The 25,967-nt window shown below is 34.6% G+C and overlaps 1 protein-coding gene across 1 annotated transcript in view; it reads left to right on the top strand.

Annotated features, from left to right (window-relative positions):
- Positions 1 to 24,440, top strand: part of TC2N (tandem C2 domains, nuclear) — a 46,980-nt gene extending 22,540 nt beyond the window's left edge. The window contains exons 4-12 of the mRNA XM_059914843.1: positions 2,245 to 2,412; positions 3,864 to 3,955; positions 5,171 to 5,246; positions 5,785 to 5,885; positions 6,605 to 6,721; positions 10,727 to 10,918; positions 16,295 to 16,409; positions 19,383 to 19,582; positions 21,612 to 24,440. Coding sequence (XP_059770826.1) covers positions 2,245 to 2,412; positions 3,864 to 3,955; positions 5,171 to 5,246; positions 5,785 to 5,885; positions 6,605 to 6,721; positions 10,727 to 10,918; positions 16,295 to 16,409; positions 19,383 to 19,582; positions 21,612 to 21,722 — 1,172 coding nt within the window. The 3' untranslated portion in view covers positions 21,723 to 24,440. The remainder of the gene's footprint in view (positions 1 to 2,244; positions 2,413 to 3,863; positions 3,956 to 5,170; positions 5,247 to 5,784; positions 5,886 to 6,604; positions 6,722 to 10,726; positions 10,919 to 16,294; positions 16,410 to 19,382; positions 19,583 to 21,611) is intronic.
- Positions 24,441 to 25,967: the final 1,527 nt, after the last annotated feature.

Here is a 25,967-nt window from a genome sequence, read left to right as displayed (position 1 = left end):
GACTTTTGTAGCAGTGTTTATGTGCTGAACGATTTAAGAGTTAGCTTATAAGGTGTACAGGCTCCTTATAAGGCTCTCTGGCATCATACATCCCTCTTGGCATCCCTCTGCCTTTGTACAGGGCTTGGATTGTACACATAGTTATTTGAACCAGAGTGTGAGGATAAGATCTCACTTCATAACCACATATTTTCGTTTTCTTTTCTGAACTCAGTGTGAAGCCACCTGTTTTATTGTTTAGCTTTTTCAGAAAATATTAGTTTATACTGTGGTTTCTATTTTAAATGGGATAAAAAGAATTAAAAGATGGTGATGATTTAAACATTTAAAAAACTTTGTCTATTTATTATTTCTAATGTGAGTCTTTGAAAGGAATTTGATCTATTGTTTTACCCTTTAAAAATTGTGAGATATAATACACATAGAAAAAAGGAACAAAACAGAAATTTACAGCCCAGTGATTTACTACAAGCAAAATACATGTATGGTCACCACTCAAATAAAGAGAGTGTTACTAGTAAAACAAAAGCTTCCATCTTCCCCCTTTTCAGTCACTCTAGAGTAATCAGAATCCCAGTTGTAATAATCATCACTTTCTTGCTATTTTTACTTTTTACCACCTAAGCACATATCCCTAAATGTTGTGGTTTAGTTTTTTTCTGTTTTCTGACCTTTATATAAATGAAATTATATATTCAATATATATTCTTTTGTTATGGGTTTTTTATATAAATGAAACTACATATACAATATATACTCTTTTGTTATGGGTTCTTTATATAAATGAAATTACATGTTCAGTATATATTCTTTTGTTATGAGTTCTTTCATTCAACATTATGAATGAGTGGTATCTCATTGGAGTTTTAACTTGCATTTCCCTCATGACTTATGAGATTGAACACCAGGTCATGTTTATTGGCTATTTGGATAGCCTCTCTTCTGAGGTACCTGCTAAGTCTTAAGCCAGTTTATATTTGGACTTGCCTGTCTTTTTCTTACTGGTTTGTGGGAGTTCCTCATATATTATGGATATGAGCCCTTTGTCAGTTATATATGTTGCACATATCTTTTCCCACTCTGTGGGTTACCTTTTCAGTCTCTTAAATAGTCTTTTGACAAATGGGAATTTTCAATTGTAATGTAGTTAGGCTTATTAAAATTGTTTTTATGGTTAATACTATGTTTCATTTAAGAAGTGCTTCCCTGGTCTAAGGCCGTGAGAACTTTCTTATAAATTTAATTAAATATAGAAGTTTTATTGGTTTGCCTTTAACATTTAATTTAGATCTACAATCCACATGGAATTTATATTTTGTGAATATGTTTTGTTGGGATGAAGGGTTCTTTTTTTCTATATCAATATCCAATTGTCTTATCACCTTTTATTAATTTTTTTTTTTTTGGCCGCACTGTGTGGCTTGTGGGAACTTCCTCCACCAGGGATTGAACCCGCGCCATGGCAGTGAAAGCCCAGAATCCTAACCACTAGGCCACCAGGGAGCTCTTATCACCTTTTAATGAAAAGATCATTCTTTCCCACTGTTATGCAGTGCCACATTGATTATAAATCAAGTGTCCATAAAATGGGTTTCTCTTTCTGAGCCTTCTACTCTGTTCCATTGATCTTATTATTGTTCAAATATTCTATTCTTAATACTGAGTAGAGCAAATCTTTCAGTCTTGTTTTTCTTCTTAAAGATTATTTTTTGGTGTTTCTTTGTTCTTTATGTTTACATATAAATCTTTTTTATTCTTCTTTTTGTTATTTGATTTCTAACTTTATTGCATTCTGGGTATGGAACATACTCTGATTTCAGTCCTTTCAAATTTATTGAGACTTGCTCTGTGTATCTCAGCATGTGGTCAGTTTTTATAAATGTTCTGTCTTTGTGAAAAGAGTGCATCTCCAAAAAAATGATTATCTTTTTACTTAAAAGATGTTCTTTCTGCAGTAGAAAAATAAAGGAAACTCAGGTCACAAAATGTAGAATTGTCTGTAGGGCAAAGAGGAATGCCAGACATTTATCAGACTGTCTTGAGAGCAAGGTTCATGGCTGATTGCTGGGAGAATACTCCACACAGTTAGACCTGAATAAACATCTGCTTATTTTTTTAGATATCAAATGCATGTGATTTAGTATTACCTGAGACATTTTTTTCCCTTTGCCTTTGGTACACCAGTTGTTGGCTAATAACTCCAAGAAAAGGGTGTTGTAAAACTTTAGAAACACTTGCTTTCAGGATCTGCCAGAGCATCTTTTGGAGCTAGAAAGGTAGAACTTTCCAGTTCATCTCAGCATGGACCCAGCTATGATGTATATAACCCATTCTATATGTATCAGCACGTGTCACCTGATTTGAGTCGGCGCTTTCCTCCTTGTTCGGAAACAACGAAACGATATGGATCGGGTATGAAAAACTTTTTCCTCTTTGTCTTTTCTCTTTAACAAATGTAGAAATCAAATTAAATCTAAATTCTGGAAGAAATGATTCATCTTATGAAAAACAATTTAAAAATAAAAAGAAAAGCAGGCTTCAGAAGTGATATGATAAACATCATAACTTCTCTGTGGTTTATATCTAATGTAAAAATGAAGGATTAATGAGTTATGTATATTGGTAGTTCCAAGTTCCATTTTGTTTGTCCTTTTTCGAAAGAAATTTTATTTTTAGATTTTGCACGTATCTTATATAACATCTATCCATTCATATTCTACAACAAGTATTTACTAGCTCTATTTATTTTCTGCTCTATTCAGTGAAAATGATGAATTTAGAAACTAATGATGAGATTAGAAATGTAAACAAAGAAAATAGAAAATGCCTAAATGATTACCAATCTTCGTTGGTTTAATATTTGAAACTATCAATTATAGACTATCTGTATGTATCTGATTCACAAAATTTTCACTGATATTCAGGAAAAATATATAGCTATCTCAACCACTGAATTCAGGCTGAGGTACTGAAATAAAGTAGAAATACTTATTTAAATATGTATTTCAGCACTGTGCTAGACTATACAATTATACAGAATTCCATTCTTCAAGGATCTTATAGTTTAGGAAGGAAACTACATATACAGACTAGAAATATAACAGTACATGGAATTCAATATTGTAATAAGTGCTCATTAAATAGTTGAATTGCATTTAGTACAGAGGACTTACATCCTCTTAGATTATTCTTCTGGGATGAAGAATTGGATAATGTAAGCAAAAAGAATGAACTTTTCCTGCTTGATATTTGATGTGGATGTGAAAATGTGTTGTTTGATTTGTGTTGGTTTCTGTTTCAAACAAAAGTAAAATAATTGAAAAGCAATTTTTAAACTTGATTAGAAGGCTTTGTCTCTTAAGTAGATTTGCATATAATATGCTATATTTCCTATAGAGATTTAGTTCATGGTAATTAAGTAGAATTAAGTGTTTCTCCTTTTTTTTAATGTGTGTGTTTTTTTAAAATTTATTTATTTATTGTTTATTTTTGGCTGTGTTGGGTCTTCGTTGCTGTGCGCGGGCTTTCTCTAGTTGCGGCGAGTGGGGGCTCCTCTTCGTTGCGGTGTGTGGGCTTCTCATTATGGTGTCTTCTTTTTGTTGCAGAGCACGGGCTCTAGGCACATGGGCTTTAGTAGTTGTGGCACACAGGCTCAGTAGTTCTGGCTTGCGGGCTCTAGAGTGCAGGCTCAGTAGTTATGGCGCATGGGCTTAGTTGCTCCGCGGCATGTGGGATCCTCCTGGACCAGGGCTCGAATCCGTGTCCCCTGCGTTGACAGGCGGATTCTTAACCACTGCGCCTCCAGGGAAGTCCCTCTTCTTCTTTACTATAAAAATAAGTAATTTTCTCATGTCCCTTTGTAGTTTGTGACTTAAGGACTAATAGACTTCCCAATTCCCCTGGACTAAGCAAGTCTATGTTTGATCTTACAAGTTCATCTCAGCAGTTCATTCAGGTAAATTATTTATATGAATTTAATTATATGCAGTAATTTATTTTCAAGCTAAAAATTCAGAAATGTGTGAATTACATTAGGAACAACATGTTATGTATCTTTTGTAGATGTATCAATCCTAATAGCTAAAGAATAAACGCTTGGCATTTCCCATGTGCGTTATTTCAGGAAGCTCTCAGTTGAATACTAAAAGGCAATAGTTTTTCTCTTGTTCTTTTATGAATCTTACTTTTCTCATGGTATGTAATGAGGCAGTCTTGAGGCAGTTGGAATTTAAAATGGTATACTTAAAAGTGCTTATTGATTTGACTTTCCTTATTGAACATAACTACCTAGTTAGTAAAAATTAGTATTTCTATTGAGATGTAGAACTTTAATTATTCATTAATATTAACACAGTGTTCTCCTATTTTTTGAAATAGAATTGAGTTTTTTGATGTTTAAAAAATGTTTTTTTAAAATAAACTGTGATTATTATTTAAAAAGCAGAAAACAGAATTAAGCAAGGTAAAAAGACAAATCACCTGTGTTCCTATAACTGAGAATAAAAGTGCTATGAAAATATTGTTATATGTACCTGTGGACATTTTTCCATGTGAATGTATATGCATACATTTAAATGGAAATGTATTCTTAATAATCCTCAGTTGAGTTAATTTTTTGCAGAATTAATTCTTTATAGCACCATTTTTTTTTACCGTGCATCAGAATTGTTTGAAGAGCTTGTTAAAATACAGATTGCCAGGCCTCACCCCCAGAGCTTTTGATTCAGTAGCTGTGCATCAGGGCCTGAGTTTGTATTTCTAGCAAGTTCCCAGGTGATGCTGGTACTGCTGGCCCTGGGGACTATGCTTTGATAACTGCTGCTTTATAGGTTTTTAGGTAACAGGGCACTTCCAAATATATTCTGATTTTCATTAGTATTTGCAAGTATGACATATAAACAGTAATCTCTTCCTCCTTATTACAAAACCAAACCAAAAACAGCAAAGGCTTTCCCATATATTACCTAGTAAGATATTTACTATTTTCCTGGTAACACACACACAGAAAACCTTTTCCCCCTTTACTATCTAAAAGTGAAAAATTCTGACCAGTAACACTGTCAGAATGATTAGCACTCAGTTTGATAGTAGGGTGGGTATTGGGGCATCAGTTTCAGAATCCTTAAAGTCTGATATGCAACATCTGACTAAAGAAGAATTTTATTTGTAGAGACATGATTCATTGTCCAGTATGCCCAGTAGTTCTTCTTCAAGGAAAAATTCTCAGGGGAGTAACAGAAGCCTGGGTAAGGAATAAAGTATTCTACTTTTATATTCTTAAGGGAATTATTTCTACCCAATAGTATTTTGAATGTAGTTATGATAAGGTTAAAAAAAGTCTAGATGATTATATCTGTGTTGTCAGTGTTATCTGCATATGAATACTCAGATCAGATGGTCCATTTTTTAGTGTTCAGGCATAAAGGCATCTTTAAAATTAAATATCTTTCGTTTGTTTTAAAGTATGTTAGTGAGGGAATTTCCAGAAGCATACAATATTAAGGCCATATCAGTGTTATTTGGGAAAGTTTTTCTTAGTTTTAACTTAAATTCTTCAGGTTATAATTGGGTTAAGTTTTTAAGCCAGGTACTTTTTATAGTATATCTTCCCCCAGCACTTCAATAAAAGCATTGAAGTGTGATTTTTGTCTTAATAAATTGACAACTTTAAAAAGTAATTAGAGCAGTTTTCAGTTGTGCTCTTAAAATTGGGTTGTATCAAAGCTCAGTTGGATTGGAAGGATTGCATAGTAATTCAGCCATCTTTGTTCTTTTACAATTCAGATACAATTACTCTATCAGGAGATGAAAGAGATTTGGGGAGATTAAATGTGAAAATGTTTTATAATTCTTCAGTAGAGCAGATCTGGATCACAGTTTTACAGGTAAGTGAATACAGTTAATACAAACTTTTCTTACATAATTGAATATTTAGACTATAAATTATAAGCATCTACTGTTGCTCTCTTCTAGGGAATGGGTCAATACCTTCTTTGGAATTTAGGGTTCTATAGTATTTTACAGAAAATAGTATTTAATAAAGAATCTAAAGAAAATATAGATATGATGGAAATATGTTTGCTTTTAACCTCAAGAAGGAAATTGATATGATATCTAAAACATTGTCAGATTATTTTAATGTAGATGAAACAGAAGATCTCAGTAGACTAAAGTTTACTTTTATAGTTTTTTTATAAATTTATTTACTTGTTATTTTTGGCTACGTTGGGTCTTCGTTGCTATGCATAAGCTTTCTGTAGTTGCAGCGAGCGGGGGCCACTCTTCATTGTGGTGTGTGGGCTTCTCGTTGTGGGGGCTTCTCTTGTTGCGGAGCACGGGCTCTAGGCATGCTGGCTTCAGTAGTTGCAGCACGTGGGCTCAGTAGTTGTGGCTCACGGGCTTAGTTACTCCGCAGCATGTGGGATCTTCCCGACCAGAGCTCGAACCCATGTCCCCTGTATTGGCAGGCGGATTCTCAACCACTGTGCCACCAGGGAAGCCCTATAGTTTTTATTTAAGTCATTAACTCAAGAAATGTATCAAATATTTGTATTGTCAGAGTCCTTTGTAAAGCTCAAACTGTATTTTTATTTTATCTTTTTAGTGCAGAGATTTAAGTTGGCCCTCTAGTTATGGAGATAATCCTACTATTTCTGTAAAAGGGATACTAACATTGCCCAAACCAGTACATTTCAAATCTTCAGTCAAGGAAGGCTCTAATGTAAGTGTTTGTGTTTGAATATCTTTTTATGTTTTTCTCCTATTTGTCACTTTAACCCATGTAAAGAATTGGAATAAGAAAGTGTTTTATGTTTGGGAAACTACAAATTATGTACCCCTTGCTTTTTTAAAGACCGTTTTGAGCCTCAGAAATACTTGATATTTCGTTGTCCAATATTAAGATGCATTTATTTATTTTTTTAAAAAATATTTATTTATTTATTTATGGCTGTGTTGGGTCTTCATTTCTGTGCGAGGGCTTTCTCCAGTTGTGGCAAGTGGGGGCCACTCCTCATCGCGGTGCGTGGGCCTCTCACCGTCGCGGCCTCTCTTGTTGCGGAGCACAGGCTCCAGACGCGCAGGCTCAGTAACTGTGGCTCACGGGCCTAGCTGCTCTGCGGCATGTGGGATCTTCCCAGGCCAGGGCTCGAACCCGTGTCCCCTGCATTGGCAGGCAGGTTTTCAACCACTGCGCCACCAAGGAAGCCCCTATTTTTTATTTATTTATTTTTTTAACATCTTTATTGAAGTATATTTGCTTTACAGTAGTGTGTTAGTTTCTGCTTTATAACAAAGTGAATCAGTTATACATATACATATGTTCCCATATCTCTTCCCTCTTGCATCTCCCTCCCTCCCACCCTCCCTATCCCACCCCTCTAAGTGGTCACAAAGCACCGAGCGATCTCCCTGTGCTATGCGGCTGCTTCCCACTAGCTATCTATTTTACATTTGGTAGTGTATATGCGTCCATGCCACTCTCTCATTTTGTCACAGCTTACCCTTCCCCCTCCCCATATCCTCAAGTCCATTCTCTAGTAGGTCTGTGTCTTTATTCCTGTCTTGCCCCTAGGTTCTTCATGACCATTTTTTTTTTTTCTCAGATTCCATATATATGTGTTAGCATACGGTATTTGTTTTTCTCTTTCTGACTTACTTCACTCTGTATGACAGACTCTAGGTCCATCCCCCTCACTACCAATAACTCAATTTCGTTTCTTTTTATGGCTGAGTAATATTCCATTGTATATAAAAAGAAAATCTTAATCACTAAAATATATAGAAGATGAGTAATATCTAATGACACTATTTACTTTTCTTGTATTTACTTTTCTTATATAAATATATGTGTCTATATTTTCATCCTCTCTTCCCCCACTCCACTTTTGCTTTGAGAAATAATTGCATGATTACAATTAACTTCTTTTAAATACTTTCAATGATCGTAACTGGAAGACTTACGATCCTGAATTTGTTTTATAGATTCTAGATTTCACTTTAAATATATCTTCATTTTTGTCTTCTGATATGGGTTGGATGGTTAGTGTTTTTCCATACAAATGAAACTTCTACAAGAGCATATCATTTAAAAATAAGGTAATTCAAATGACTAATAAACATGAAAAAAATTTACTCTCACTAGTATTCATAGATATACAAATTTAAATTACATATTGCTTTCTCTTTTCTTTCTTTTTTTGCTTATTAAAATTAGGAAAATTTTTCAAGCACTCTAGACCATAACACTTTCTGGAAATTATTTTGGCAATATACATTAAAACCTTAAAATAAGATTACCCTAAGTGAAGTAAGTCAGAAGGAGAAAGACAAATATCATATGATATCACTTATATGTGGAATCTAAAATATGATACAAATGAAATTATTTACAAAACAGAAATGGACTCACAGACAGAAAACAAACTTATGGTTACCAAAAGGGAAAGGGGTTGTGGGAGGGATAAATTAGGAGTTTGGGATTAGCAGATACAAACACTATATATAAAATAGATAAACAACAAGTTCCTACTGTTGTATAGCACAGGGAACTATATTCAATATCCTGTAATAAACCATAATGGAAAAGAATATGAAAAAGAATATATATATGTATAACTGAATCACTTTGCTGTACATCAGAAACTAATACAACATTGTGAATCAACTATACTTCAATAAATGATTTTTTTAAAAAAGAAAAAAACCTTAAAATATTTATACTTTTTAACATAGTGTTTCTACTTGGAATCTACTTCATGGCAATAATCTAAGATGCAAACAAAATATATATAAAGTATTCTTGGCAGTTTTGTTCATAGAGGAAAAGTTGGAAACTATCTAAATGTTTCCCATAGGGGAATGGTTGAGAAAACTCTTGGTATATCATGTATTTGTGTATTTGTTTCCTATGGGTGCTGTTAACAAGGTAACACAAACTGGGTAGCTTAGAACAACAAATATTTCTCTCTCACAGTTTCAGAGGAAGTCTGAAATCAAGGTGTCAGCCGTGTTGGTTCCTTCTCTGAAGGAGAATCTGTTCCATCTCTTATATGCCTCTCTCCTAGCTTCTGGTGATGGCCAGCAATCCCTGTCATTCCTTGGCTTCACTCTAATCATTGGCTTTCATTTTCACATGGCCACGTGTCTTTCATCTCCATGTGTCTCTGTGTCTTCACATGACTATCTTCTTACAAGGACGCCAGTTATATTGGATTAGAGGTCTGCTTACTCCAGTATAACCTTATCTTAATTTCACAAATTACATCTTCAATGACCCTATTTCCAAATAAGGCCACATTCTGAGTTAGCGGGGGTTAGGACTTCAATGCATCTTTTTTGGGGGGAGACACAATTCAAACCATAACACCATGTGATAGAATACTAGGCAGCCATGAAAAATAATGTTTAGGAAGAGTTTTTAAGGACATGGAAAAATGTTCTTAATAAGTGAAAAAGCAGTAATCAAAATTTATGTGTAAATATTAGGATCTCACTTTATAAAAATATGCATTGTAGAAAGTCGAGATGGAAATAAATCTTAATTCTGGTTTTAATCCTGATACTCACAGATGACTACTTACTGAATTAAACACTTTCACTTTTTGATTTTCAAATAAAACTAAGCTAACTTAGGAAAAGTTAGGGGAAAATGTTCTCATATTAAAACTTGCATGGAATCTTTTAAAATTTATTATTTATCAAGTTGTTTAGGAGTCCCCTTTTATGGCAAAATGTAAACCAGCACACTTACTTCATTTGTAAGCTCACTGCATCTGAGTTTAAAAATTAAACATTTTATGCATACTGTATTATTGATGTGATCTATGGCTTGAGATTGAAAGGAAAAGAAAGCTCAGGTGGTAGGGAGGATCTGAGAAACACAATTCTGACTACACAGACATAAGTGATTACCGTAAAAGTGAACATTTGGGCACAGTATCTAAAATATTAATGTTAGGAAGTTTATAAGCAAAAAACAGTCTAGTGTCAAGAAGATGTTAGGTCACAGTAAGCCAAGGTTTTAAAAATATTAAAAGTAATAAAAAGAACATTTGAAAATAGTCTGGGCATGGAAAACACTGACTTGCTGCCTGGAGTGGAAGATTATGAGAGAAGGTAGAACTTGGAACTTACATTTCCCTTTGTCTTCTCTATCAAGGATATCGATTTTCAGATAGGAAAGAGTGGAACAAACATCACTAAAAGATAAAATGAACCCCAAATTAGATGGGAAGAACATTAGACAAAGAATAGCTCCTTTAAAGAAATAATTCAAGTCTCTTATTAATGTGAACAAGTTAGATTTTGCCTACTGTGAGAGCTTGCATGAGATTCTTGAAGTACTCTCATTAACTGTTGAAGAAGTGTGGTGAATAGCAGGAATGATACTCCAGAACCAAAGATGAAGAGCAACCTAATTTTGAAAAGGGAAAAGAAAAAGCTGTATTCTGGTGAACTTGGTGTTGATATTAACTAAATTCATGACTAAGTAATTAAAAGGATTTGTGAAATTAAGAAGGGCAGTATCCAGAATAAATTTTGGAAAAGCAAGTCATGGCCATTCTCATTTTCATTTTCATTAAAAAATATTTTTTGTTATTGTAAAAACATTAAATTTGCCTTTCCTAGGTTATAAATGTTATTTTTGTTTACTTTGTATTGGTATATGACCCTTTTTTCAGTCATTCTATTAACATATTTTATATTTTCTTGATTTTTATTTTAGACTATTGAATTTATGGAAACATTTGTATTTGCTATTAAACTGCACAGTCTACAAACTGTAAGACTTGTATTTAAGATTCAAACGCAAACTCCTAGGAAGAAAACTATTGGAGAATGCTCACTATCACTCAGAACTCTTAGCACACAGGAAATGGATTACTCTTTGGATATATCACCACCTTCAAAAATTTCTGTAAGTGATATAATATGTAAAGTATTTCACACTTTTAGAATTATTTAGTGGATGAATTTTTGTTTGTTGGAGTATAATTTGAAAACTAGACTATATTAAAGGATCAGGAAGGCTCTCAAGAAGCAATAGTAACATAAATGTAATGTAAAAAAGTTGTAATTATGTCATTATTTAATAAATTTTTTAAAAGTTGATAAAATGTTAACAGAGCCCCTTTTCTTTCTCCGTTGGAAAATAACGTTAGGGTTACTTTCTCCTAGTACATGTTTAGTTAATGTTTCATACTTCAATGTAATAACCCTAAGTGAATAATTTTAAATAATTTTTAAATTTTTTAGGTTTTTTTTTTTTTTTTTTTTTTTTAGTAGCTGATAACTTAGGAAAAGCAAGACAGAATCAATAAACTCCAAACTCAATGAGAGATTGCCTTGAAATAGATTAGGAAAGTTTTAATCATGAGTAAGCACCATGTCCATAAATTGGGTAGAATGGAGGATCTTACCGCTGGTGTCTTTTTGTAAAGAACTTCATTATCTATAGTGCTGATTGATTTTTGAGACCCAGTAGTTGCTTCTTTCAACTAGCCAGCTGAACACTGTTTAAGTTGTTTAGAAATTCCTAATGATTTAATTATGTAGTTTCTGTGTCAGGATAATATATAGAGAGAAATCAGTCATAACGCTTTATAAGGTTGAACTTATATGTGATTTTAAATTTACATAGGATTTATATTTTACCTACTTTCAAAAATATTTAAGGTGCTTGAAGTGGTTCTTAACCTGGCTACACATTAGAATCACCTGGGGAGCTTTAAAAAGAAGCCCACACTTAAACCATTAAATCAGAATTTGGGGAGGAGTGAGCCAGAGGCATCTGTAATTTTCAGAAGCTACTCAGGTGATTCTAATGTGTAGCCTGGCTTGAGAACCACTGAATTGAGGGGAAATTAGGGATTAAAAAGTAAAGAACAAAAGATTAATCAAGAAGAATTGAAAAATCTTGTTATTTCTTGTCTATTATTTTCTGTCTCCATACCAAATGTGTTTTCTTTATAGCATTTATTATAACTTAGAATTATTTAAGTTACTTGTTTTAAAAAAAAACAAGGCTTGAGCTTCCATCTTTTTTCTTCATATTTTACTGTGCCCATAGTAAGGGCCCGTCATATTCCTGGCATTGAATATTTGTATGTAGGTTGATATGAAAGAATAAATGATGAATGAAAGCATGCTAAATTAGATTGTTATTTTCTGTTAAAGTATAGCAAATTTGTTTTCTAACTGTGACAGGAGTTTATCACTTACATCTTTGTTTATCATTTACATCTACTACTAGCTTAGTAGACAGTAATCTGTAACCATATTTTACAAAAGGCACATATTACTATTTAAATGGATAATTCATAGATTAAATCTTTTTTTAAAATATTATTATAACACAGCATTTTATTATGATTGCATATCTGACTCCTCCAATAGCCTTGAGATTTTCTAGGGCAGTAATCTGCCTCATGGGTTTTCTGGGGTTTTTTAATAGATTAAATCTTTAAAAATTAGTAGAGTATAGTAGAAGATAACTCAGCAAATGTATTTTCTGGGGAATTGAGACATTATAATCTTAATCTGCCTTGGAGAATCTGAATGAATGATTATGGCACAGTTTCTACAAAATTATATTTTGCATATCAGATGTTTTATAAACATTTGTCTATCTGTTGTATGCCACATGCTAGGGATACAAAGATTGATGGCTTGAAAGAAGGGCTTTCAGGCTATATTGGACCAGTGAATTTATATTACTGAGTGTGAATGTTTCTTATTATTGGCTAAAAGCAAGAATAATATGCTTTGTTTTCTGTTTTGAGGAGGAAAATTGATATTCTAATTGTGACATTGAAAGAGCCAGACTTACATACCCATCCTTCACACTGACAACTGTTTTATCATGAACAGCAGAATTTTCATATAGAGCTAATAATTTCCTGAGTACAGTTTTTGACCTTAACAACTAGCTGACAACTCAAATTTCTGTGTTGAATAATGTGGAAGACATAAGGTTTCCCTGAAGAAATAGCTGATATTTGAAGAAACTTAGCATATGACTGACTTGGTCCTAAGTGATTTAATGCTCACACCGAACTTATGAGCTTGCTGCTCTTGTCATCCCTATTGTGGAGACCAAGACCTTGAAGCACTTGCCTGAGTTCATATAGCCTGTTGTTGGGGAATCAGGATTTGAACTGAGGTATTCTGATTCCACAGCCAGCTCTCTTTACCGTGTCGAAGAAAATTATCAATAAACAGTCTATAATAGGAATAGAAAAGAGTTTTATTTGAGCCAAACTGAGGGCTGTAGCCCAGAAAACAGCTTCTCGGATAACTCTGAGGAACTGCTCTGGAGAAGCATGGTTTTCAGCAGTTTTATATCTTGTCAGAACAAAGAACATCAAACAAGTCAGGGATACATATACATACTTATGTGCACAGCAAGTCAGTATGGCCTTGGCACCTGGGAAGGGAGTCTTATCATTGAAGGAGTACCAGCAGTGGCATCCCAGGAAGGGAGGCATTTAATCTTTATTTTTAACATAGACATTCTTTACTTCTGGTCAGTGCTCCCTTTTCTTTAATAATTAAAGCAGATGTACAATGTATGCTTGATAGGCCACAAACAGGCTGTTTTAGTTAGCATAAAATTCAAGTTAACTCATGTATAAGCCAGAATAACTTCCCCATACCTCAGTATGTGAAAATATCTTTTATCAGCTATGTATTGTCCCCCTAAGAAGATATTCTCAAAAATCACCAGTTAAGGGATTTCTTTAATTATGCTTAACATTTCATCCAGGAAGCTCAAAAAGTTCTCTTTTCTTTAAAAAATGATACATTATTCAGGAACGGAGGTCGTATCTTTTATCTTCTACAGTTTTGTGCTCATTAAAAATGCTCTGGGGGCTTCCCTGGTGGCGCAGTGGTTGAGAATCCGCCTGCCAATGCAGGAGACACGGGTTCGAGCCCTGGTCTGGGAAGATCCCACATGCCGCGGAGCAACTAGGCCCGTGAGCCACAATTACTGAGCCTGCGCGTCTGGAGCCTGTGCTCCGCAACAAGAGAGGCCGCGATAGTGAGAGGCCCGCACACCGCGATGAAGAGTGGTCCCCGCTTGCCGCAACTAGAGACTGCCCTTGCACAGAAACGAAGACCCAACACAGCCATAAATAAATAAATAATTTAAGAAAAAAATTAAAAAAAAAAAAAAAGCTCTGCATGTATACCTACTAATTGATTAGAATTTTAATTTTTTGGTTATTATGAGATTGAAAACCACTTTGAATAGTTTTTCATGATCCGAATTAATATCTTGGAATATAAATTGAATTTATGAAATAACCTTGGCAAGTAAGAAATGGTAAATCCACTGCCAAATGCTGCTCTGTTTTATGAGAGTGAACTCTACAAGTGTATAACACTAAGAGAAGTTTTGCCACCTTTAGATGTTTTCATAAGTGTTATTATATCATGGGTACAAAACCATAATGAAAGTAATTAATGAAAAAATGTTATCCATGGTTTCCTTTGTGTTTTGTAATCAATAAATAACTGTATTTTTTAAATGTATTTTTTAAAATGCCAAGGACTGCAACGTTTGTTTTTTTAATCAGCAAAGGTGTTATATATGGATACCAAATTAGTTCATGTAAAAAGATTTATTAATCCATCCTTATTCTGATTAAAAGCAAAAGCAGTACATTCACTTATTTATTAGAATTGAGCATTTATTGCTAAAATAGACAATTTTTATCATCATTTTAGATTTTTCAAGAGGGAGTGTAACCTCAACGGTTGATTTTATACTTTTAAGTGATTCACTTTTCACTTTGTATCTTTTGATTTCTTATGGCATGACCAATCTTGGCCATTTTGACCATTACAGAATATTGTATTAAGAAAATATCCAAGATTCAGTCAATGGCATGTACATAAAAAGGTTCTTTTTTATGATCCATGCGTCAATTACTGGGGAATACTGCGTGATTATCACATATAAACCGCTTGATGAAGTATCAGTCAGCTGTTTTATGGCTTTGTTGGAATGAGTACTAGCAAAGACTTTTGTGTCAGTCTGTGCTGCGCCCTAGTGAGATCTGTTAACATTATGTTCTTTCTTTAATCCCATACTTACTCTTCATCATGTGAACAGTAATGTTTTTTGTATTTGGCCGACTTTATGTTTCTCTCTTTTATTTTTCACTCCAAGGACGCTGGAATCCATGTAAATAGGTTGGCTTGTGTAAGACAAATTACTTTCTTCTGTTCTTAGCAATACTGAAGAGCACATTTTAGCTTTTCCCCCTTGTTAAATCTCCTTCATTATGTTGTTTGCCTCAGGTTTTCTTTGACCTTTTCCTTTTTATTTACTGCCTCATCACTTTCGCTAGCTTCCTTCTTGTCAACTTTCATCTTTGGCTTGCTTTCATTTAGCATAGTAATTCAGGTCTTAATCCACAAATCTGTTCATTGTAGTAATCCTTTGTCTTCTGATTTTGGTAACACTACCTCTGATTTCTGCAAATGAAGAAATAATGATGCGTTTCATATATAACATTTTTATCATATTTCATACATTCTGAAAAAATAATTCAAATGACTACATTTAAGTCTTTCGAAAATATGCTCTTTTGGTGTTTATTTCACTGACATTTTCTCTAGTAAAACTGTTTAGGAATTTAATTTTTTTTTTTATAAATTTATTTATTTTGGCTGCGTTGGGTCTTCGTTGCTGCACGTGGGCTTTCTCTAGTTGCGGTGAGTGGGGGCTACTCTTTGTTGCGGTGCGCGGGCTTCTCATTGCGGTGGCTTCTCTTGCTGCACAGTGTGCGCTCTAGGCGCGCGGGTTTCAGTAGTTTGGCATGGGGGCTCTAGAGCGCAGGCTCAGTAGTTGTGGCTCGCGGGCTCTAGAGCACAGGCTCAGTTGTGGTGCACGGGCTTAGTTGCTCCGCGGCATGTAGGGTCTTCCTGGACCAGGGCTCAAACCTGTGTCCCCTGCATTGACAGGTGGATTCTTTCTTAACCACTGCACCACCAGGAAAGCCCTAATTTTTTTTTTTTTAATTTGAATTGTCTTTTGGTCTCCCTGATTTTGAAGGATCAGTATGTATGTGTAACTTATATTATCAGAATTTATGAAAGTCAGTAAGTACCTCATATTGACAGAATCCATGACATTTGTCTTAACCTTCTCTTATAACACTTAGCTTTGTGTGTCAGTAAAAAGCAGTGCTTTCAAATTTTCTAACCTTTGCTCTTTATTTTTGAATTTTTGAAATATCCCAAAACTTTATTCTTGATTAGCAAATGACACTCTTTTAATATGCAGGTTTGCCATGCAGAACTTGAACTGGGGACTTGTTTTCAAGCGGTAAATAGCAGAATTCAGTTACAAATTCTTGAGGCTCAATACCTTCCAAGCTCATCAACACCCCTGACTTTGAGTAAGTATGTCAAAGTGGTTCAAAGTGGAATCTTCAGAAAATATTTGTAAAAGGTAGTTTTTTCCTGCATTTCTTATAGTGAAGATTAAAATCTTAGTTACTTTTGTTAGTTAACTTACATAATTACCTTTTAACTTAAAATTACTTTATTGGATTTCAAATTACTAGCCACTGTGTCTACCTTAATCCACTGGTCTCTTGATTCTTACCCAATTGTGACCTTCTTGCATTTGGTGCTATTCTTTATTTAGCTCATTAGTTAATATAGGTTGAGTGTCCAGAAGACTGTCAGCTATATTTCACCAGCCTAGATAATTTATCCTCTCTCTAAGTCTGTACCCTTTTTTTGGATACTCTGCTAACTAGAAACTTAATTTTTAAAAAACCTGAAAATATCAGACACAAACCTCGAAATACTTTCTCGCCTGTGCCTTTGAGCACAGCCAGGTATTCTGATATTTTGGTTGTCTAGGGCTGGTTCACATGGCTGCCACTAGAGTGGGAGGTTTGAGGTCAGTCCTACCTAAAGGGCTAAGAGTAGGACTAAGAGTGTTGCTCTTTCCTACTAGAAGAAGAGGAAATATCAGGAGGTAGGTAGAAGCAATGGATGTCCACTGTAACTACAAAGACTGAAAATAAATACAATTGAGCACAGTCCAAGAAGCTAGAAAAAGAACAGCAAACACAAAAGAAAGTAGAAGTAGAAATTAAAGGTAAAGTTGAAGTTGATAAATATGGGGACAACAGAAAAACACAAAATCAATAAAACCAAAAGATTTTTCTTTGAAGAGAATATTAAAATAGACAAACCTATAGTAGGCTGGATCAAGCAAAAAATAAAGAAAACATAGACAAGGAAGAGGATATAATTTCAATTTTGAATCTCAGAAGATATTCAAAAATAAATAAGAGGGCTTCCCTGGTGGCACAGTGGTTAAGAATCCACCTGCCAATGCAGGGGACACAGGTTCGAGCCCTGGTCCGGGAAGATCCCACATGCCGTGGAGCAGCTAAGCTCGTGTGCCACAACTACTGAGCCTGTGCTCTAGAGCCTGCAAGCCACAACTACTGAGCCCGCGTGCCACAACTACTGAAGCCCGCGTGCCTAGAGCACATGCTCTGCAACAAGAGAAGCCACCACAATGAGAAGCCCACGCACCACAACGAAGAGTAGCCCCCACTCACCGCATCTAGAGAAAGCCCACGCACAGCAATGAAGACCCAACACAACCATAAATAAATAAATAAATAAATTTATAAAAATAAATACAGAAGACAATACCAATTATAACTATGCCAATTCATTTGAACAGCTATATAAAATAAATGATTTTCTAAGGAAAAAAACTGTTGAAATTCACTCCAGAAGAGGGAGGAATCAATAGAACAATAACCATGTAAAAGTAGTTAAAGAGGGTTTCCCTGGTGGCGCAGTGGTTGAGAATCTGCCTGCTAATGCAGGGGACACGGGTTCGAGCCCTGGTCTGGGAAGATCCCACATGCCGCGGAGCAACTAGGCCCGTGAGCCACAACTACTGAGCCTGCGCGTCTGGAGCCTGTGCCCCGCAACGGGAGGGGCCACGATAGTGAAAGGCCCGCGCACCGCGATGAAGAGTGGCCCCCACTTGCCACAACTAGAGAAAGCCCTCGCACGAACCGAAGACCCAACACAGTCCAAAAAATAAAATAAATAAATAAATAAAGTAGCTATAAAAAAAAAAAAATTGGAGTCATCAAAATATTCAAAAAAAAAAAAAAAAGTAGTTAAAGAACTGCCTCTAATAAAAGCAGAGGCCAAGATGGTTTTACTGGCAGATCCTACCAAACTTTCAAGGAACATATAATTCCCATTCTATATAAGCTGTTCCACAGCATGAAAAAAAGATGGAAAAAGTAACTTTATGAGGTTAGCATATTCTTGCTATCAAAACAGAAAAGACAGCATACACAAAAAATAGCTATAGACTACAATCACTTATGTAGATAGATGGAAAAATCATAAAATAAAAAGCAAGTAAAGTCCAAGTTGGCATTAAAAGAATAAGTTAAATTACCAAGACTATATAGGGTTAATTCTAGGAAACAAGGACAAAACAGTGCAATTTACTACATTAACAGGTATCTTCCTTTAATCAAAACTGCTAATCAGGATTACCAATGATCTCCATTTTATAAATAATGGTCAGCCTCAGTTCTTACTTTGTGGCTCCCTCCTTTCTGGAAGCTCTCTCTTTACTTTCTTGCTGTCTGGCAGCCCCAGCTCTATACCATGACTTCTCAAATTAGTCAGACTGCACTTTTTGCTTGAGTTGTAAGCACTATATGTCAGACTGGGGAGGAGGCTTAAGTGAAAAGCTGTATAAACCTGAATTTTACTTAGTGCAGTTCTCATCTTTTAAGAGCTGACTCTCCTCTAGTTTCTTTCTGCTTTTGGTCAGTGTTTAGCATCTTGAACAGTTGTTTTTAATATTTTCCCCAGAGTTTATAATTGTCATCTATGAGATATTAGTCTGTAAAAGCTATTCTACCATTACTGGAAGCTCTACCTCTCAAATTTATTTAAAGAATAGGTTTCCTCTAGTGGGCATATGTTTAACTTCTGGAGTCTCAAGCAAAGAATTTTACTTATATAAATTTGTGAAATAAATTCCTCCAACTCTCCAAAGAGTTTTCACCTCTCTTTTGTATAATCCTTATCAATGTGTACTCCTTTGCTGCTGATTGTTATTTATGTCTGCAATTCCAGTCTTTAAGGGCATTCAGGTTAGAGGAAGATTAAATTCATTTAAGGTTAGAGTAGTTACTTATAAATTATGATAATAATTATAAAATTTACTAGAGATATTTTCTGTTATGGCAGTAGCTCAGCAGATCTTTAAAAGTAGCTTATTGATATTTTTATGACAATATATGGATATATTTCTTTATATGACATTTAAAATTTTTTATTTATCCAAATTTCTTATTCTTTAGGTTTTTTTGTAAAAGTGGCAATGTTTAGCTTGGGAGAGTTGATTTATAAGAAGAAGACGCGCTTATTGAAGGCCTCCAATGGAAGAGTAAAGTGGGGAGAGACTATGATTTTTCCACTTATACAAAATGAAAAAGAAATTATTTTTCTCATTAAGCTTTACAGTCGAAGCTCTGTAGGAAGAAGACACTTTGTGGGGCAGGTTAGTAGGGAGTTTTTATCTCATATTCCTTCCTTGCAATTTTCTTTGCGTTTAAACAGTTAGTTAACAAAGGGAATACAGGATAAAATTGAGGTTGAATAGAGTAAAATTGTTCATCATAAATTAAAATTCAGTGTTACCACAAAAATCAAATCTTGTCAGACTTTCTGCTTTAATACAAAAATAGTTGGAATTTCTGAGAGTCAGGCTTCTTATCTTAAAATAAGTTTTCTCCTGAGCTTTTCAGCTTTAAAATCAGTAAGAAAGATCAGTTTTTCAGTACTCCTGGCTCATTCCTTGTGAAGAAGGGAACACTAAGTATTTCAGTCAAATTTCTTAAGACTTACTTAAGGTATCCAACTTACTTTATTCTGTGTCATGTTCAATTTAATGTTTAACTCTGTATGCTATTAGCTGAATTGTATTAGATTTGAATTCCTAGAAAACATAGATTTTAACAGTGGTTGTGATATTATTTAGTCAGTATTGTCATCTGGATTAATCTATTTGAAAAATTCATAGTAATTTGTATAAGACAACATAACACTTGCTTACTTGCCAGTCCTACAGGAACTTGTTTCCTTTTGTAGTTCTTTGTTTACTCTAAATGAGTTACTGGTAGCTGTCCAGTATCTTTTGTCTTAATTACAATTGTTTGACTCACATTTAAATTCCAAAATCTGTATTATTAGTTTAAAGGCTTCTACTTGACAACAAGATGTTATTAGCAGTCTACCTGAAATCTTCAAATTATATGTGAATTTTCAAAGATTGATACTAACTCTGACTCACTTCATATATTTTACCTAAAATATTTGTCAAAAATACTATAGTTTTGTTGTTCTTCATCTATTCTTATTTGGAAAAGAGTTTGAACTCAAGACCTAGTATAACTAGCATACTTTTCAAAGTCGTGAGGCCTATAAAATGAATTCAGTTAAAGTTTTCGCATATTGTCAAGCCTCAGCTACCATGTATGAATGGAATAGATTTACCTGACAGATGATTTTCAGGATAACTTTTTTGGTGATTCCACTTTCTCGGTTGAGATTTTAGTTAAGAATAATTCTGGAAGGTTCCTGTTGGCCATCTGTTCCCTCCGGCTCCTCTGGTAGCCTCAGGAGCCACCATGGTGGGGCAGGCACATGTGGAATCAAGGTCTCCCACTTCTCTATCCGCCAAAGCACTCTTATGTTATCTGTTTCATATACTGGGGTGTTTTGTAAGATTTTATTTGAAGGAAAAGTTCTTCAGACCAAGAAATTCAGAGAAAAAAGTTTGAAAACCAAACCTTTTTGGAGTGCCCTGCTACAATTTCTTTATTTAAAAGAATTAGAAACTGAGTCTCAAAGAAGTTAACTCCAAAGTAACAGCATTTGTTAGTGCTGTAGCTGAGTTGAGGATTCAGGTTGTTTTGTTTCCTTGTTCACCTTGTCTCCGTGATACATAACATACCATGTGATATCTTATATTTGCAAAATGCTTTACAGTTTTCCCAAGTTCATTCACATCTGTTATCTAAAGTTACGTAAGTGATAGGTTCAATGAAATTGTTGGCTATGAAGAATGACTATTAGATTTCAATTAAAATTACAGTTTTATTTAATGTAAAAGGTACTTAAAATACACATTCCTTACCAATCAATTTAAATCATGATTAGTCTCAATTAATCTTTACAAAAATGTTTTTGAGTGGTTGGGATCAATTTTAAGTTGAGCTCCTAGATTTATTGAAAAAGAAAGGATACTAATAACTGTTTTGGAGGAAGTGATTTTGTAATATCTCACATTGAATTTTTACATTGAATTGGGTCATATAAAATAGTCTTCAATGACTAAATAGGTTAAGTGTTTTAACATCAAGTTTCAAAGAGAGAAATCAAACAAACTTTTGGAAAAATGGAAAGATGTTTAGTTGAAAATATGTAAACCAAACATCCAGCTGTCTTTCATTCGTAAGAGTAATTAATGGTTTGAACTCAGTTACCATTATTGTGTTAAGTTAAATGAGTGTACTGTTCCTTTACAGATTTGGATAAGTGAAGACAGTAATGACATTGAAGCAGCGAACCAGTGGAAAGAGACAGTTACAAATCCAGAAAAGGTTGTTATCAAGTGGCACAAATTAAATCCATCTTGAAGACCTTGCACATTAATTTGGTGACAAACTTGACATTCTTTTAGAAGACTTATGATTTCAATTTGCTACCAATTTGAAGAGACAGATCAGTACATTTATCAATTTATTTATGGAGGCCATAATAGTATATAATGGATCTAATAGAAAATCAAACTTGGTGAAAAATGGGATGAATTTTACCACATATCCAAAGTAAAGGAAATGCTTTAAAACGGGCCGAAATAGACAATAAAATAAATGGGTAGTATTACTAGGGCAACTAAATAAATTATAAAGTCAATGGGAATATCAGTCATAGATAGTTGCTGCTATATTATGTTTATAGGCTTTTTAAAGCTTTACATAGATATTCAAAATCTACTATATCAAGTCTCTGTTAGTACTAGACTTTACCACTATTTCAGTGCTAGTCAAGGTTGATTAGATCTTAACTCCACTGTTTAACCCCTCGCTACATATTTTCCCTCAAAGCAGCAATGAACTGAACCACTTCAACTCTTCTCATTTGGGGAATGTTTGTGGCCTGTGTTTATCATTACTTACCGTTAAGTCATCACATTGTCACTTAGTAAGCTATTTATCTCTAAGAAACTTCAGATATAGAAAACTACATTTTGGCAAGAATAAATGAAAACACCAGAAGGTTGAAGTTTAATTGGAAACCCAGTGTACACACATTTTGCTATGTTTCCTCCTTCACATCCTCTTTGTTTTAATTGGAGTTGAAATAAGGTTATCATCCATATGGCCCATCCTAATTAGCAGAATTAAATGAGCTTAAATAGCAAATTTAATATTTTATGATAATCACTTCCTTGTTTTTAGTTTTTTAAATATAAATTGCTTGTTCTATAATCCACAACATTAGAATATGTTCCTGTATTTTAAAAGTGGCCATACATGATAACATTATGTAGCAAATAAATATTTTCTGTTGCAGTTTCTCTTGGGTACTCATTACAACTCAGTATGTAGGGATAATTTCAGTTTAGTTGGTCAGACAAGCTATGACCAAAAAGCACAGTTGTTTGGAGAAACCAATAACACCATCCCTGATCTTGGAAAGTAGTGACTTTATTTTTGCTAATGGGTAGACTAAGTGCTTCATCTTCCATTTTTCTTTCTCTCTTACCTTGTACCACACATGCCAAGAGATAGATAGTGATATTTTAGGCCACAAGTATACTTTGCTGTAACTTAAGCATGCCTTTTTCATTTCTTGTTCTGTGTATCTCATTAAGATTTTCCCAAATAAACACTAATTCCCCTTTTCCTAGGTACCACCTCCTCAAGCTACTAAATGTACATACTTTACATGCCCTTGGCTTCTGGTGCCTAGAGTTTATGGTATACCGGGGATGTTGACAGGTACTCTTTGACACTGCATTTTGAAATAATTTTTTTTTTTAGATTTGTGAAAAATGGCATATTAGTGAGTACTCACATGGACTTTCAAGAGAAAAATCACCTTTTGTGGTGGTATTTTGAATCTTTGAGACAAATGGCAACTATTTTAAAAGATTTTTAAAAAATAGACTTTGTTTTTTAGAGCAGTTTTAGGTTCACAGCAAAATTGAGAGGAAGGTACAGAGAGTTCCCATATACCCTCTACCCCCGCATTTATACAGTCTCCCCCACTATCAGCACCTTGCACCATAGTAGTACATTTGTTAAAATCACTGAACCTTCATTGACACATCATCACCCAAAGTCCATAGTTTGTATTAGGGTTCACTTTTTATGTTGTACATTCTGTGAGTTTTGACAAATACATAAATGACCTGTATCCACCACTCATATCATACAGAGTAGTTTCACTACCCTACAAATCCTCTGCAAACAACCATTTTAATAGCTACCAAAGAAGGAAGTGTACTGGCTTTTAGATAAGTAACTGACTTTATTGTTTTAAAAAATCTAGAATTTTATTTGAGCAGTTTTTGTGTTCTAGTAATGCTTTCAATTCCTAAATTTATTATAAGTAGTCATGTATTTAATGCAATTTCTAATTATTTAATTTTCAATATTTTTACAATATGTGTGTAATGTATAATTTGAAGGAAAGGTATGACTTCTTGGTTTCTTGTATGCCTTAGAATCCTAGGTAAATAAAAAAATTAAAAGAAAACCTTTTTATTTAAAAGACTTCAGTTAGAGAAGTGTTGACAACTAAGATCCCAGATATTTTAATTAGTGTTTACTTAAGCCTTTTTCAGATGAAGAGGTACTGAATACAGGTGATATTCTTATTGTTTCCTTAATAGCTACTCATGTTATGAGAAAAACATTAGAAACTGGTAATAAAAAATGAGATACTATGCAAAGATATCACTTCTCTTTGTACTTACTTGGCATTTCTTGACCTTTACCCACTTACAACAGTGAGAGAACCAAAATGATACTTGGTAACCAGAGAAAGCCATGGAGAGCTCACACTGATAGCTGATAGTTTGCACAGTGCTAATCCCTAACAGTGTATTTATTTATAAGTCTTCAGATTCATACAATTAAATAGCTGCAGTCCATATCAAAACATAACATCTCTGTTTGGCTTTTGTTTGGTTTTGTATGATTTTTTAGCAGAACTAGAGAACTTACCGCTGAAGTATATCAGGTAAGCTCTTATCAGACTGTTCAGAGGGAACCAGTGGGATTTTGACGTAAGTTACATAATTGTGGTCTGAAAATAACCTAAACTGATCTTCTGTTTGAATACAGTTATGTGAATTTCTCTGATACTAATGTACAGAAACTATATTTCCCAACAAAAGTTTCCACTGTTTGTTTAATCAAATAATTGTTTCTTTATGAAGGATTTCAGAAATTTGCAATAAATTTCAAGTCTTTATGTTATGGCAGTAATGGATATTTCAAAGCTGTATGTTTACTTTTGTTGATTGGTAGGGTGTATTGAAGGAAGTTCCAGATAAAACGTCTGTATCTACAGTAGTTGTGAGAATGTTCACAGATGACCCTTGAAAAACACGGGGCTTAGGGGTACCACCCCCCACGCCGTTGAAACTTGAGTATAACTTTACATTTGGCCCCCTGTGGTTCTGAATTCACAGATTCAACTAACCTTGCATTATGTGGTACTGGCGAATGTACTCACTGAAAAAAATCTGCACGTAAGTGGACCTGTGCAGTTCAAACCTGTGTTGTTCAAGGGTCAACTGTATTAGGGTTTCCAGAGAAATGGCACCAATAGAAGATAGGTAGGGAGGGAGATATAAGTTTTCTTTTAATTATGAGGAATTGGCTTATGTTTATGGAAGCTGAGAAATCCCACAATCTGCCATGCAAGCTGGAGACCCAGGAAAGCCAGTGGTATAATTCAGTCCAAGTCCACAGGCTTGAGAACCAGAGGAACCAATAGTATAAATCCCAGTCTGAGGTCAGGAGAAGATGGGATGAGAAGTCCCAGCTCAAGCAATGAGGCAGGAAAAAAAAAAAGGGCAAATCCTCTTTCCTCTGCCTTTTGTTCTTTTCAGGCCCTCAACAGATTAAAAGATGCCCACCCACGTTGATGCAAGTGCTAATCTCATCCAGAAATACCCTCACAGACACACCCAGAAGTAATGTTTAATCTGGGCTCCCTGGCCAATCAAGCTGACACATAAAATTAACTGTGGCAGATACCTCCTAGTGTTCTTCTGGTATGTTAGTTGTAATTCTTGTTCAACAATAAATTTCAAATGCTTGAAGTTCTGACCAAAACACTGAGAAAAGAATTATGAAAAGTGGATATATATGAAGTACCTGTCCATTTTGAAATACAGATTTAAGACTTAAAAAGGTATTAAAGAGTGTTGACCTGAAATAAATAGACTGTGTTGACTGAAAAAACATACACAACATAAAAGTTGAGAATTATGTTTTATTCAGCGGTTTTCTCAGGATTTCAAGCCCAGAAGACAGCCTCTCAGATAGTTCCGAGGGACTGCCCCGAAGAGGTAAGGGAGGAGCCAGGGTATATAGGGGTTGTTGCAGAGAAGACCAGGTAGTCAGGACATCAAAAGTCTACCGTTAACCAAAGAAAACCAGGCATCTCAAGGAGTTTAGTACTTTTCTGTGTGTGGGAAGATGCAAGAGTCTGGGCTCATTGAATTCATGCCTCTGATGTGCACCTCAGCTCTCTGGGGCCAGTATCCCGTGCTTTCCCATCCTGAGTTCTCTCTGGGTGCACCGTTGCAGGTGCAGCCCATTTGTCTCTGTCCTGAGTTCCCTCAGGGCTCACTGTCTGGG

This window comes from Balaenoptera ricei, chromosome 2, assembly GCF_028023285.1.
Source record: "Balaenoptera ricei isolate mBalRic1 chromosome 2, mBalRic1.hap2, whole genome shotgun sequence".
Lineage (NCBI taxonomy): Eukaryota > Metazoa > Chordata > Mammalia > Artiodactyla > Balaenopteridae > Balaenoptera > Balaenoptera ricei.
This window is presented reverse-complemented; position numbering and strand designations above follow the sequence as displayed.